The sequence below is a fragment of the Microchirus variegatus genome (genome assembly GCF_963457635.1).
Source record: "Microchirus variegatus genome assembly, chromosome: 1".
NCBI classification, from domain to species: domain Eukaryota; kingdom Metazoa; phylum Chordata; class Actinopteri; order Pleuronectiformes; family Soleidae; genus Microchirus; species Microchirus variegatus.
Window position 1 is genome coordinate 16,352,546 of NC_139802.1, and position 16,832 is coordinate 16,369,377.

The 16,832-nt window shown below is 39.6% G+C and overlaps 1 protein-coding gene across 1 annotated transcript in view; it reads right to left on the bottom strand.

The window, feature by feature from the left end:
- Window positions 1–16,832, bottom strand: part of ncalda (neurocalcin delta a) — a 51,418-nt gene that overhangs the window by 6,818 nt on the left and 27,768 nt on the right. Inside the window, exons 4-5 of the mRNA XM_083897967.1 lie at window positions 5,967–6,377; window positions 498–603 (exon numbers count right to left, since the gene is read on the bottom strand). Of these exons, the coding sequence (XP_083754093.1) occupies window positions 498–603; window positions 5,967–6,344 (484 nt within the window). The 5' untranslated portion in view covers window positions 6,345–6,377. The remainder of the gene's footprint in view (window positions 1–497; window positions 604–5,966; window positions 6,378–16,832) is intronic.

Here is a 16,832-nt window from a genome sequence, read left to right on the forward strand (position 1 = left end):
GCTTCGGATGGGAGGGCAACTTATAAGAAATGCTCTGCAATCCTTTACAAGTTCGTTGTTGTTGATTGTTCCTTGGGAGCTTGGAATTTGCATTTAACAGGCATCACGTCATCACGTCATTTGCTCTCTCTTGCTTAACGTTACTCGTTCTTTGCTCTGCATGGAATCTCATGTCAACAACGGAGAGAGAGACAGTGTCCACAACACCGCTAGTAATTACCACTCCACGTTTGTTCTGCGTAGGCATGAAACAGTAGGTGGCTTCATAACAAACACATCAACGGCAGGAGACATTTAATTAAATATCATCTTAATTTGCACAAAATTCAAACACTTTCAAAGACCTAAGTGGGATTTTCAAAAACTTGCAAGAGCCTAGAAAGCAGCAGAAATGACATACTGTGTGTAAATGACAGCCCTATTTTTTCCTGCAACATCATTTCATCACAGTACATAACGTCTAAAAATATAATCAGGAGATTACGTTGTCCACTTACCATCCCTGTTGGTGTCCATCTGCCTGAAGATCTTCTCTGTCCTCTTCTCTGGTGTCGACTCATCCTCGGGCATCTTCATCACAGAGGACACCATCTTATAGATTGCCTACATGAAGGAAAAGAGTGACACACGTTATACACTTCCCCTAACATACATGCATACACAGTGTTTCCATACATAAAAAGGCTATACATACAGGCTGGTACACTACTCACCTTTGGATCTCAAAGAAATTAAATAGAGATTAGGAATTATCAGTAGCACTCCAGTGTTACCACTTCATCTTTAAAAGCCACACTTGGTCAACATCCTGTCCAACCTCTTATAAAGCCTTCCTCATCTTTCAAATGGCTTCCATACTTTTAGAAAGACCAAACATCTGTAACCTGTGTTGGAATAATAATGTACAGGATTGCTGAGAGTCTCTTATCTGAAGTCTCTCTTCCAAAGATTATGCTTGGAGGTTCCACTCCAACAGCCAAATCTTTGGTAAATGTAAGGACTCCCAGAACAGAATAAACAGTACAATATCGCTAAAACCTCAGAAGATACACAGAAGAATTACTGTATGGAGTTATATATGTATAACATCCGCCATGGCCTCCTTAACGCACACAGAGACACAACTGCCCCTCATATCTGATGTAACAACACTGTGCTCGTGAATCGACTCAGTGACATTTACGCTGCACTTTCACACAGGTGAGTCAATACACAGTCTCACTGCATGCACCCAGTTAGCGCAGACAAGAATATTTTCCAATATGTCGACTTGTAGCACTGCTGCACCGCTCTGTGATTACATTTTCACGCTTTAGGTAAAGAGCGGTGGAGACGAGATGTGTGCACATGCCACACACGATCCTTCACAGACTATTTATCAGTGTTGTGTCTCCTCTGCTCTCTGTGCATTGCAAGCTGTTTGGCAGTAAACAGTGAAATCACAACCCACTCCCTCTGTCTCTAATAAGGAGGCGGATTGGAAGGGAATGGGAGCCGACATGTGAACAGAGGATGTTTGATTGTAATTACAGTAAGGTGGAAGCTTTAAATACATGCTGGATATGCTCCACACAAGCTCAGATACTGGTTTAAAGTAGAACTGAGGGACAAGCAGCAGCCAACGCTGATATCAGCCTTCATTTCAGTTTGGAGCTTTGGGTCTGTCATTATTCCAACTCCTACAAACCTGCTATACATTTATACTATATCACATAGTGGGGCTTTAGCTACTGGTCCAATCCAGAGCTATGCAGTTAAATAATCTGACCATATTTCAAAATTACAAGCTCAGTAAGAACATAAATGATACAGAATATACATCTTGATATACCTTATAACAGGGGTCACCAACCTTTTTGAGGTGAGAGCTACCTTAAGGGTAAAAAATAATATGGAGGGCTACCACATTAACATTTTTTTTTGTTTGTTTACCATTTAAATGATTAATATTATGCATTCAACTGCATACACATTCATTCCAGTGCTTACTCCTAACGATTACCAGTTTTTATAAACAATATCAAAGATATTTTACTGAGCATCATACGATTACATGAAAGTGAGGTGAAGTGAAGTGAGCTCGTGGGCACCGTATTGGCTGCCTGCGGGCTACCAGGTGCCCGCGGTCACCACGTTGGTGACCCCTGCCTTATAACAACCCAATACATTCTACAACAACATAGATCCTTCTATGAGAAATCTTTTCTTTTGTGTGAATCATGTCATGCCTCTGTGCCACAGAGCTCGACTGCAGTCCAAAAACTAATAAGGCATCAAGTCATGGCAGTGCACTGCTATCTTGAATGCCCTCCAACCCACTGCAGTTTGTTTAGACTCAATCCCACACATAACAACCTAGTGGTCTGGGGGTTTACATCACCAACCAATACTGTTTTAACCTGTGGCTGATACAGTCTTAACAGAAAGTCTCTCTTTGTACACATTTTCTTCTTTAAAAAGGCCTTTTTAAGAGTGTGTTGCTACTTCTCAGTAAGAGACAGACTATAGTGCAGTGATTGAAGGCAACGGTGAACGAAAAGCATCACGTGTGGTTTCTCAAACTAATATGCACGTTACAATAAGTGCCCAAAAAACACATCAGGAGAACCTAACGTAGATAAACAGTAGCTAGAGGCTGACATTAGAACGTCTGCAGGTACTGTAGCAATAACCGATCTGTGGATAATGAAACATTAAAAAGAGGAATTGGACATCTTTCCAATGACTCTTTTGTCATTCTCTATAGTTGTCTGTAATCCACATACACATTTTCAGACTTAGCCCAGCTGCATCCAAAAGAAAAGGTTCTGTCATGACCTTTCAGCTGAGAGCTTCCTGACGGGAACAAAACAAAACACCATCTCCTGCTGAGCCACATTTAAGTGAGGACAGACAGTGAAAGAACACAAGAGCCGCAGCTTTGGACTGATACCTGGCTGCTTATGATTGAAAGAAAAAAAAAGTGTCATGACATAAATCCTGTGGTGATTACCTCCTCTTAAAATAAAAAGATAGAGAGGGAGGATGGGTGGTGGTCGCCCAATTATTTTTTTTACCTAATTGCATCTGCAGAGCCAGCTCAGCACACAGGACCTCACTCTAAATATTAAACTATATATAACGGTTTCAGATTAAAAGCAGACAGAGGTTAGCTATAAACTACCAGATGCAAAGATTTTCTCTTTCAACCTGCAATGCATTCACTTTTAGTCATCGTCAGAACTGGATGAGCCAGGCTGGCCGCGATCCATCTCACTCAATGACTCCCACAGCGAGGCTAATTATGAGCATCGCCAGCATTTACACACACTCCGCAGGTGAACATTAGCTAGCATGAAGTCAGTACAGCGAAATGGAGGCGAGTGTGAAACGAGAACACGGAGAGCACAGAGAGAGGATCGACGGGGCCCTTTGGGGCGATGCGGTGGAAAGTGCTGGCCACAATAATACTCGCTGACGGATAATGTCCTTTACAGACAGAATAAACTCTACAGACGGCTGCCAGCTGAGAATAGAACAGTTATTTCTGTTCTATTCTATTTCACGGTGTACACTAAGAACTAGACAAAGAGTCTAAAGCCATGATTTAGACTGTGGGCGTGTAATTTGAGACACAACGCGGTTTTCTGCCGAGTGCCAAAATTAGCATGTTAACATGTTCACAATATCAATCACTTCATTTACATGCACATAATATTATTTTTGTGTGCCCTTATTGGGACTCCTCCGCCACAAAAAATCATACTATGACATACTGTATATCCTTTAGCTATATTCTCCCAAAGTTTATTGCAGTGTACATGAAAAAATACCACACATATGTACCTGATATACTGCACTTTATATAGACTACATTAACCCCACACACGTTTACAGTTGAGTAAATAATGCAGTTTCAGTATTCAGTATTCCATATAATAATTTTATTATACTTTAATAATCTTAATGGTTCCGCCTGAGCAGTAAACGTCGTCATGCCACCTTTACATCTCGCTGTGTCTCTGTTGCTACGATACACAGGACTCACAGTGAATTGGTTAATTTTAACCCAATTAAAAGGTGGCCATTTTCTGTTGGATCGTAATGAATGACGTACAGATCGAGAGTGTCTGACGGCAGGAGGAGGATTTTATTTTCCCCTCATACAAATTGCACAATTTTCATTAAGGCACTAAGGCGTAATTTTTCATTGTCATGGTTTTACACTAACTTGATTATCTTGATTAAGGAACATTAATAATATAACATATTATATAAGGAACAAATGTGTTCTTTATCTTTTAAATACAGAGCAGATCCTTATTTCACAGAACTGTTGGCAAACCCAGCTCCACCATAAAATGGCATCATGGCATACTGTATATAAATCCTTTAGCTACATGCTGTGCAGACGTGCAAAAAAACCTGTTGGCATCCAAGTCACGTTTAAAACACGCTTGTTTCTGAATTTACATGAGGAGCTATTCTAGAGGAAATGTAACCCTCACTCTCTCCATTTCCACTGTTGCTTTTTTAAATGCAAGCTGTGCCAGTATATAAACGTTAAGCATTTTTGCTGAATGCTACAAATCCTTTCATCTCAAGCCTGAATAACCAGGATTTCTCAAATTAAGTTGAATCCCTTTTCAAACAGAAATTCAAATATGTTTGAAAGCCTGCTTCGCATTTTCCTTGACATTTACATTTATTAATCTTTAGAACTAAAAAGGTCCATGTGCAGGGCTGGGGTTGAATATAAATGCCCTCAATAATCTTTCAACTTTATTTAGCACCTTAAAAGCAGCCATGTACTGATGTACTGGATGGAACATGCACAAGCCTCCCCTCAAAATTGTCAAATGGAGCAGCGTTATATAAATAGTAGGCGGCTGAGCAGACACGGATTAGGCTAAGATTTAGTTCCATTTGTATGTGTAAAAGGTTTCAGAACAAATGGAAAATCTACTGTATATTTTTCCTTTCTCTATGAGGCTAAAAGCCACTTTTAAAAGAATTAATAAAACATAAAGCTGCAGGAGAGAGGATCACGGGGAACGTGATTAATTGTTGAGTTCTTCTTCTGGTTATTAAAATACTGTTGTGGGCTCCTCTCATCAGATGAGCACAGATTGACACACTGATATGACAATTTTATTGGTTCAATTTTCCGAATCTCTTTTCGACTTTCCTTTTTAAATTTATTTTCAGGACAGGAAGCGTTTGCTGGTGCATCCACTACTGGAAAGGACCTGTATGCAGAGCATGTGTGATGGAACAGTCAACACGAGCACCCACGCCCTGTGGCTGGTCAAAGTCTCCTGTCACTGTCTGTACTGATCTGATTGGTTTGTCTGTGACGAGGAAGATTTCGTTTTGAGGATGTAAACAGAGCACAGAGGCGTGTCAGAAGTGTCATTCTGTCTCTTCTCCCATGATCGTATGATGTGATACTTTCTCCCCCTGACATTATATCTACACTGATATTTATATTTCTTGCTTTTGCATTTTAGACACTGACATTTTTGCTACTTATATTCTGTTAAAAGGCTGTATTTGTGTTTGCAGACATGCTAAGACCGATGCACCTGTCCTTTTCCAACACTCACCTAGAGCTGCAACTAACGATTATTTTCGTAATCGATTAATCTGTCAATTATTTTCTCAATTAATCGATGAATCGGTCCATAAAATGTCAGAAAATGTTAAAAAAAACATTGATCAGTGTTTGTCAAACCTGGAAATTACGATGTTCTTGAATGTTTTGTTTTGTCCACAAACCAAAATGATACGGTTTTAATTATTTCTTTGTTATGTGGAGCAAAGACTAAGACAATATTCACATTTAAGAAGCTGAAACAATCAGAAATCTTGTTTTAATCATGAAAAAAGCTTCAAACCGATTAATCGATTATCAAAGTAGTTGGTGATTAATTTAGTAATCGATTAATAATCCATTCGTTGATGAATCGTTTCAGCTCTACACTCACCTGTACAATCTCCAGCATCTCAGATTTACTGATGTATCCATTCCCGTCTAGGTCATACATACTGAATGCCCATTTCAGCTTCTGCTCCAGCTTCCCACGTGACGTCACACTGAGCGCGATGATAAACTCCCGGAAGTCTATTGTCCCGTCGCCATTGGCGTCAAATGTGCGAAAGACGTGCTCGGCAAACTTTGAAGCATCCCCGTAAGGGAAGAAGTTGCCGTAGATCTTTTTGAACTCCTCCATGGAGAGGTTTCCACTGGGGCAGTCCCTCAGGAAGCCCTTGTACCATTCCTGGATCTCATGCTCGGTGAAGTCGGTGCTCTCAAGCAGGTCCTGCATCACCTCAGGACGGAGCTTGCTGTTCTGCTTCCCCATGTCTGTCAGTCCTGTTGATCACTCTGTACACAGCTGGAGGGGACAGAGAATGGAGAGGACGGTGATTTATGACGTACATTTACAAAATACAGGAACACAAACCAGAATGACAAAGACCTTTTGATCACATCCACAACATTGCTACTGACAAGAATGAATATACTCCGTCTTTGCTTTTTTTCCTCAGACTTAACGGGACTCAAATCACCCTCTTTAAAAAAACTAACTAATGAAACTTTCCATGGAAAACAGCTAAGTGTACTCGGAGTACTGACATTGCCATATGCCCGGCATGGGTTTAATTAGTCTATAAAATCTCGACACACACATTAAACCCAGTTTAATGCACAGGGACGAAAAGGTAGTGCAATCACATGACATTTAAACTGAACTGCTCTACAAACACCATTCAGATTTATAATCTCTTGAGCAAAAGTTTCTAAATCCCCTCCCTGGAAGTATTTGTAGTGCCATTTGTGTTTGAACAGGATGAGGCTTAACAGTCAGTGTATTTGCAGGCAATTAAAACGCTCATTTGAAAAGAGAAATCTGACATTTGCTCAAAATAGACACAATGATGAGTCATAATCTACATGCAGTCGAGGCAGTCACAGTGAAAACTTGCAGCAACTGTTTGCTGTCTGTCATGTTAAGTGATGAATGACTCACAGCTTTGCTGGATATTAAGGTCATAAAACAGTTTGTGGAACGGACATTCAATTGTGTTGCCTTCTTATCAAGACACATGATGGTGCAACACTATGTATCATCAGGCCTCGGCTGTCTCAGCACTGATTTTTTTTTTCCATGCTGTGAACATTTGTACAGCCATTGTTATCACTGTGATGTTGACCACCATGCTTTTAATATGAGCAGAACTGAGTTTCCCCTGATGTATGCTTCTTTTATCTGATTTCAGGCATGTGAGGTGCAAATGAGCATTCAATATAAAACTTGAAAAGCACTCGGAGAGCGCAGACCACCGCCAAGGCAGCTCAGCCCCCCACAAAATAACGATAAAAGTAGATGTAATGTATGAAAATGTAATCACGTTTCCCTGATCCCAAATCCGTCATCGACTTTTCGAGTTATATTGCTAACAGACAGACAGACAGACAGACAGACAGACAGACAGACAGACAGACAGACAGACAAACAGACCGACAAGCAAATAAACTCCGGCAAAAACATATACCTCCTTGGCGGAGGTGAATAAAAAGATCAGTTAATGTGACAAAAAGGACCAATAACTGATCTTCTATCTTTTACATTTTATATAACGCAGGATGTTCCTAAAGTTTTAAGCGATGCAGTATTTACATCTACATTTATCACTAAAAGCATGAACAGTAAGAGTTATTTAGTAAGTACATAACTAATATACTAGTTACTGTAAGTGTGCAAGGTCATTTTCTATTGGAAAAATAAAATTATGAATAAGAACCATTGATTAAGTGTGAGATAAAACATTTTGAAATTAGAGCAAATGACATTTAATAAATATTGTAATAACAAGTTGCTGTAAAAAGAGATAAAACAGATAATTTCTTTTAATACCAACAAGTTGACCATAAAATTGTGCCATAGTTAATTTAATTATATCGTTTATTTACTTTTAAGATGATCTGTTTGTTAGTGTCCTCCCTTGATTTATTATTGATTTAAAAATATCTGATACAATACAGACAGATGGAAGGATGGGGAGTTAAAGTCAGAAAAAAGTGAGAAGAAACCCAGTCTATTTTTTTTTATCTGTCTTTTTTGGAAAAAGACAAACAGGAAGTGCCTACTTCTGGCCTCAGTCAGATTGTGCTCCAAATATAGTAACTAAGTTCTTTGCTTTTTATGCACAGCACATGCTTATTAATTAATATTCTATATATCAAGCCTTTATGTAATAAATGAACAAACAACAGCACATGCAGTAGTTTCAATAACGTGTTTTGAGTTTGTTTCTACATGTTCAGGACGTACTAATGTCCAGCACATACAGCTGTGTGCATCACCCAGTTTGCCTTGACCTTCACTATGACAACTCTCAGGAAATGAGGGACTTGTGTACACAAACGGAGCACAGTCTTTATACAACCTCACAATAGGAAACCATAGGAAGTGACAACACGGTGAAAAAAACACCATATTTATGTGAGCAGGTCTGGGCATGTTGGGGGTAGAAGCTAGTCCATCCTTAGCTTTGAGAAACATTTATTGCAGGCAATGGACCAATTTCACCATTTTTGCTCACTCTCTCCATCACTCGACTGAAGTGTAGTGACTCAGTTTGTATGAAGGGGGGATGATAGAATGGGCAGAGAAACTCAATAAAGACACACACTCACACACACACAAATGAGAAAAAAATGCCGCAACAAATGAATGGCAAGAGAAACACTGAGCCCTTTGAGATTAATGATTATGGATAATTTAAATGAATGTAGGGGAAACACTGCGGTATCAGGTGTAGTTGTATCAGACTAGTACCACTGCCGATTTGGTGACATATCACTGTCTGTCCTCATGCAATATGATAATCGATAACCCAGGGCAAATATCAATATTTGAATTAACATATTAAGGTGCTCTTAACTTAAGTAAATAGTCTCTGCCAGTTTCATTTGCCAGGCATTGCTACTTCATGTCTTCTTGCTGATCAAATGATTGAGGGAAACTTGGGGCTAATCACTATGCATTACGGTGAAACGCAGTAACAACAGGTAAACGGACATTACTATAGGGCAGGGGTCACCAAGGTGGTGCCCGCGGGCACCTGGTAGCCCGCGGGCAGCCAATACGGTGCCCGCGGGCTCACTTCACTTCACCTCACTTGCATGTATCCGTATGATCTGTCAGTAAAATATCTTTGATATTGTTTATAAAAACTGGTAATCGTTAGGAGTAAGCACTGGAAGGAATGTGTATGCAGTTGAATGCATAATATTAATCATTTAAATGGTAAACAAACAAAAAAATATTATATGGTAGCCCTCCATATTATTTTTTACCCTTAAGGTAGCTCTCTGACTCAAAAAGGTTGGTGACCCCTGCTATAGGGTATATGGAGCAGGGGTTGGGACGACAGTGCATAACAATAGGTGATAAGTGGCGACACTCCCCTGGAAGCAGTGGATGTGTGTTTACCTGGGTCTCATTCACATGTAAATGACCAGGCACAAAACCAAGCGTTTTAAAAAAGGCTGTTTTGGCAGAGTTATTGAACTGCTATTGTGCTTCATCCTTATGATATTTTGACTAAAGCATGACACAGACATGTTCATTAGGGCACCAGGACCTAGTTTAACTTGGGTTAATAGGGTATAATATGGGACCTTTAAATGAATGACCAAGAATTTTGGTGAGTAAAAAACATTTTGGATAAGAGTTTTCAAATCGTAAAAAGGTTTTATTCCTTCACTACCACTGCAAGTTGAAAAGCGCAATTTCAGGGTTCAGCCAGTTACTGTAGTCTTTGTAGTGTTGCTACAGCGACTGACCCTCAGAGTTATTAAACACCAGTGTGTTGCCAAGTCTTCACTATGGAATCCACAGCCGTGACCCTGTCCACTGCTGTAACACACTCAGACACACAAAAAGCCTTAATTACTGACCCACTGTGATCTGTTGCCTGGTATGATGCACTATTTTTAGTCAACTCACACAACCACAGTGATGAAATAACACTCCTGCCTCTCCTGATGACATGCTCAGCTAACCAAGGAAGCTGCCTGCAGCCCACTCAAGACAATATATTTGGATTTGTAATTTCACCTTTTCAGTTAAATATATCATACGAAGCATTTCTGCGTTAAAATATCAAATATAGAACTCTATAATCTATACAAGCATTCGTATTTACAGGCTTTCATTTTGGTCACCTTTTAATGACATCTTCAGCTTTACCTGCCTCTACTAAAACTTCCAGGGCAAACCTACACATTACTGTGTGTATTTATCACTAATGATTAGAGCTGCAACTAACGATTATTTTCATAATCGATTAATCCGTAGATTATTTTCACGATAAATCGAGTAATTGTTTGGTCCATAAAATCAGAAAACGTTGATCAGTGTTTGTCAAACCTGGAAATTATGACGTTCTCGAAAGTCTTGCTTTGTCCACAAATAAAAAAAAAATACTTTTAATTATTTTTTTATGTGTAGAAATTACAAATATCTTCACATTTGAAAAGGCTGAAACAACCATAAATCTTGTTTTAATAATGAAAAGAGCTTAAAGCCGATTAATAGATTATCAAAATAGTTGACAATTAATTTAGTAATCGATTAAGAATCAATTAATCGAGTAACTGCTTCAGCTCTACTAATGCATCACAATTCATTGCTGTTTTTTTTTGCTTTCTTTAACCGCAGCTAAAGCAAAAATGCACCGGGGAACCAATCCCAATGTCGTCAAACTGGGTCTTTTGTTACTGTTTTGATGGAGAGACCCATAGGAGCAGAAATGACATACTGTACGTTTGAACATCTGAACCACTGGAAATTCGCTACATTCAGTGACTCTGACTCGATTACCAAATTATTTGAAGATAATATGCAGTGTACATACAACACATTTGAGATTGACATCAGCCGATATTGGAAAGGGCCTTGGTGAGTGACAGGCTGCTGCATGCTTCACTGTGAATGCAAGCGTTGGAAAGCTGCCTTCTCACAGTTGGGCTGGGGGTGGTTTATCTGAACATTTTTGTAATTTTTCCAAAAACAGCCAATCTGACAGTCTACGCCTACGTAACAACAGCAGAGGGCCAGGTGTGCTTCGATAAGATAATAGAGTAGTTCTGTTTGAGCCACACACTCATTTTCCGCTTCCTCCATCACGTTGCCAAACGCTTTCAATCCACAAGTTTTATTTTAAGAAAGTAGCTGCAGAAGTCCAACTAGCATGACAACTACTGCTTTGTTACACAAGAGCAACTCGAGTAACTGAATAACGTTTGTTTAAAAGACAGGTTCTCGAGTGTGTGACTATCTTGACAGTTCACACCACGGTACTAAGATAGTTCAGAGAAGGTATGACCAACTCGCCATGTGATTGGCTGACATGTTCAAGCAGGCAGAAGCTTCCACCCCCGCTGTCTCTCATCAAGTCACATTTCCTCTCATGACGCCAAACGACATCGCTTATGATCACTGCAGCCAAATGGATTAAATTCGAGTGGGCAGACAGGAGAAGATAGCGATTTAGATTGAAATAAAGAGTCTCCACAGAACTGATTCCATGCCCCACATTCACAGTCACATGAGAGCAATATAACCACTTCTAGCAGACAGTGTTAAGCTGTAGATATTCTCTAACAACCTCCACTCTGGACAAAACTACTTCTATGAAAACCACTTCTCAGTGATACACAGATAGGTGGCAACACAAAAACAAAGGCAGACTGTATAATAAATTATTATTATGATTATGTACACACAGACAGGCACTTTGTACTCCACCTTGCCAACACCTTATACTCATGCTCGTCATCCTCAGATGACCAATTCACTCTCTAATGATTTTTCCAGTTACTATAGCAACACACAGCAAAATCTCTCAGTCATTGATGGGCTTTCTGGCTGTGTGCATTGCATACACATACGCATGGGTGCGTGTTTGGGACCCTCAGTCACACACAGACATAGTTAATTCCCCAGTCTGTTACCCTAACCTTAACTATCACAATACAATACCTAACCCTAAAACCAAGTCTTAACCCTCAAAAAGTCATTTAAGGGTTTGAGAGAACGTGAGGATCAGCCACAATGTTCTCACTCCTGGTTTATATGTGTTTAGGTCCTCACAAAGATACACATACAAGAAAACACGCACATACAGAGCACCAGAGAGACACTAGTCACTGACTGTGGGATGTGCGTGTCAGTGTGTAGGTGTTCGGGTGGTTGTGTGGGTGCAGCTGCAGTATGCGAGGGAGTTAAAAAAATAAAAAATAAAAAAAGCAGTCCACTGTGATCAACAGTTCAGGAAGCTTATAAAATATCCTCAATATGAAGCAGGGAGTCAAATATTCTGATCACAGAGAGAAAAAGGTACAACCACTACAGAATCTTTTAAAGTGGTACACAGATCATTATCACAATACATTTTCAACAGTTATTTGCAGTTTTGGGCAGAAAACAACATTCGATGAAACATTAAAAGCAGTCATATATGTTCATAGTGTGTTCATAAATTTGCTACTGAAGAAATTTAAATCAAGATTATTAGTTATTTAATTCTCCCCATCCTCAGTTCCAGTGGAATTTATAGGTTAAATCATGTTTCTTCACAGTAGATCGGTCATACAATGTTTTATGTAATTTTGTTCTTGTCCTGAGAATCAAAACCGTAACCCGGCTGAGAGGCAATATAAGCTTATTTAAGGCACAAGTAAAAAGTTTTACCCTAACTTTATTTGGCTCATTATGTTACCTCTTTGAAAATGTTTCTTACAGGAAATCCAAGAGGAGGTGCTTAATGTGTGTGGTTTGAGATGAAATATCGAATTGATTAGAGGCTGTGACTGGCAACCATGAAAGGTTTTGGTTTGTGGTTCATAAATGAGAAGGAAAAGAGCAAAATAGATAAATAAATACATTAATTAATTAATTAAATAATTCATTAATTACGCAAAACACAGGTGTCCTAGGAAACAGATTTTTTAAAACACTACATTTTTCTTAATGAAAGGCAACAGCTTGAGATTTCTAAACAACTGACAGCTGGCACAACAGGAGTGGGAGTGTGGAGGTGAGAAAGAGAGGATGCAAATTGAGAGACACGCACAAATCGGAGATTAAGAAAGAAAATGCTGGTGAATGGATGATTACTTTGTCTGCCTAAATCCCACAAGTCCTTCACAGACAAACATCTGTTCACTCTCTTCCTGTTCCAGCAGGAAAACCTAAAGACAGTTTAAACTATTTAACAGTACTTAATCACTCAAGTCACGCTGATCATGTTGGTTAATTAGCCATCAATGTGTTTATTCAATTATTCTCTTTTAGGGGAAACATTCTGACAACATCGAGGTGCATCAGAGTATGGCCAGAGACCTTCAAAACGAGAAACCTCGCCCTACAAACTTCCTGACAATGCTCTGGCTCTAGAAGGCGAGGTAGGAAAACACAGAGACAGGCACTGGCAGACAGCCAGGCAGTAGCTGGATAAAAAGTGACCCGAGAGAAGGGCAGATGAGTTTACACTACTTGGACAGAAGCCAACATTTCTAGGATCTGCCTCATTGATGCTTTCCCTGTCTTTTGCAACAATGCTGACCATACAGTTACAAACCCATCACCCAACAAATCTACACTGACCTCGAGACAGGAGACACACTGTGTGAAAACATCTCTTGTCTGATTGATTGATTGGTAGTGGTGGGGGGGAGGGGCTACCTGGTTAGCACGAAGCTGCCTATAGTTGTTATTTTCAGCTCTTTAAATGGCCTCCTTACCCTTCATTAAGTTGCTATGGTAACAGACCTGACAGGAGGCGGCAGTGACGGCAGCACAACCACTCTTTGTGCCAATTGATTCATTATGTAATTTCATGTATGAAGCCACAGTGCAGACAGAGATGTATGGTCACTGTGCTGCTGCTCCAGTTATGAGCTATTAATCAGTAATTAACCAAGTGTTGTATGACTGTATTACATTTATATTGTCTTGTTTTCAGGTATTAGATATACGAGATAGATAACATAAAATGACCACAGTCTTGTACACATGACTAGTTTGTTTGGCTCCATCATGGTGCTCTGATGGTAGCTTTCTGTCTGCCAGGCACTGAATCTGGATCTGGATAAGGGAATATCTAACTGCTGGGTTCTAACACAGGGAAACAGGATCGATTGTCTTCCTCCCAACAAATCCTCAATATTCTTTACAAGATGCAGTACTGAACTATATAGTTAGCTTGTCCGAGAATTAAATGTAGGAAAAGAAAGAAAAATATTCCAACATTTTAGATGTATACTATACATAGTTAAAATGTATGAGCTGTGGGTAATAGTTGATCAGTATAGGGACATAACATTATTTGTGATTTATCATTATGGCTTACTCATGGGTCGAGGAATTCAATGTGGAATTCAACATGGGTACAAATCCCCCCAGAACAGGGTAAAGAATATTTCCATTAAAACTGTATAAAATTGACAATGGATGATACAAAAAGGCTCACACCTGCGGGTCACAAACATCCATTAGCACTGTGACGCTGAAGTGAGATGGCTGTAAGATGTGCTACTGCTGATATAAAAAACATTTTCTGAGCTGGAAAATGTCTGGTTGTTAGAGAATGATTGCAAGAGCTAATGATGGCAGTTTTATATGAGGAGAAGAAACAAAGAAAGAGACGAGCGAAAACGTGACTCAGGGAAAAGCCAGAGTCTGGAGATGGTTCCTGATTGAAGAATGCCCCTGAGGACGAAACAAGCTCACTCAGTTTCCTGTGGTCAAGGAAAATTATAGAAACAGGATATAACATCATGGAAAAGATCATAAAGAACGCAAGTTACATTACAGTGGAGGTCGGGGGTTACGACAAACCCAGGGAACAGGGACATGATGAACTGTACCATGTTACCAAGTGTTTGACATTTCTTTTAACTGCCTTTTGCACTTTGTGTCCTGCCAGCCTAGGAGCATGAAGAAAAAGTGGTGATGTGCCTACTGTACAATCTCATATTGTCAACATACAATGAACTCTGAACATGTTTTAGAGCATAGAGATTAGCAGAATACACATGTGCACAGCTCCATAAAGCAATTTACAAGCAAATGTTGCATACATATCAAGTGACTAAAATGATAATTCAGTGATAGCACTCTCCCCCCCCCCAACATAGCCCCAGCAAAGCATGCACCCTGACTGCCAAAGATCACTGCAAGCACTGAGGAATTCCAAGTAGCTGAGTATCAGAGATTCATCACCTCCTCGCTGCCACATGGTCATTTGCAAAAACTCCCTATGGGAAATTATTTAAACTATGACGATAGTAATTCCATTTTTTCCATAGTGGTTGAGGACTGTTCTGTGCACCATGTGAAAAGTACAAAAATCAGCCAGGTTCAAAAATAATGTCAACAATAACATATTAAAACCTATTAAAGCCCTAATATCTGATTTGTATTCAATGACTGAGTACCAAATGTTCCTTCATTCAGTGGACAATGATCATGAACCAGGTGTTGAACAACCATGAAGCACATTAAGGCCCATGGACCAAATAAAGTTAAACATGCCTTCAACAAATGGTTGTATAAATTCATTTTATGATCACAACAACTTAAGATCAGAGGAGCCCCACACACATGCAGGGTATTTACCTAAAAAAAAGCTCTAACTATTGCTGCAATGTAATGCAATATTGTTTTGTAACATACTGCTGCTGCAAAGTGACTGTGAAAGACACAACTTCTTTACTTACAATTGTTATTCTAACAAATACCTTAAAAGTAGACATTTGCTGGGTGAAGCTAATCAAGAAGTAAAACGAGAAAGCATGGCTCAGGAGTAACTGGCAGCTGGTACCTTCCAATAGCCTGGTTGTAGGTGACAAAACTTCCAGTTGCAACACCTCAACAAGGCAACTGTCAAATTGAATATCTCAAGGCTTCAAAAAAGAAGTTTCTTATGGGTGACATCATGAGCATCCAGCAGTTAGCAAGCTAGTCAAAGAACAATGGCAAACTTAAGTTTATCCAAAATTCCCAGTCTCACCACAGGCAGCAACTTCAAGTTTTTGAGCTTTGACGAGAGGACTGATGTATCTGGATGTATCACTTATATTTTTGTGTAGCCCCAGAGGTGACCACCACCACTAGGCCATCAGGGTGGTTGTACCATACTAGAATATGCTCCTATGCACTAAAGGGGTGACACTGAAATCTGATGTCTTTGTGCTTCCTCTCAAACATTTATATTGTTCCACCAAATCCCAACACACTTACCCTCTCTATCACTATCAAACAAAAACAACCAGCAGACCCTTCCAAAACATAACGAGTCTGCTCACAGGGAAATAACTCTTTTTTTTCTTCTCTCGTGTCCATGACACATCAGTTTGTGTGTGTGAGAGAAGAGAATTCCGCTCTGTGCCTAAAAATAGAACATGTGTTTCCTATAGTTAGCCTAAACCAATATATGGCAGCCTATGGGGGTGAGACTTTCCTATAAAACCAATCTATGTCAGCACGTGATCCTGTGTTTGAGACCTTTTAACTGCAGGCAGTCCATGGGAGCATTCTGGAGCCCATTGAGCCTGGATTTCAGTTGGGCGACCTATGACCTCTTCATATAGAAACCCATGGGAGAATGACAGAGCACGGCTGACCAGCTGTCCCTTGAAACAAGCATTAAAGCATTCACTCAACTTGTTTATAATAAATATGAAAGCTTTCACAGGGGTGCAGCTATTTATACTTTTATCTATACATTTCCCAGTCCTTAAATATATTCCAGGCACTATACTTTTTAAATGTGAA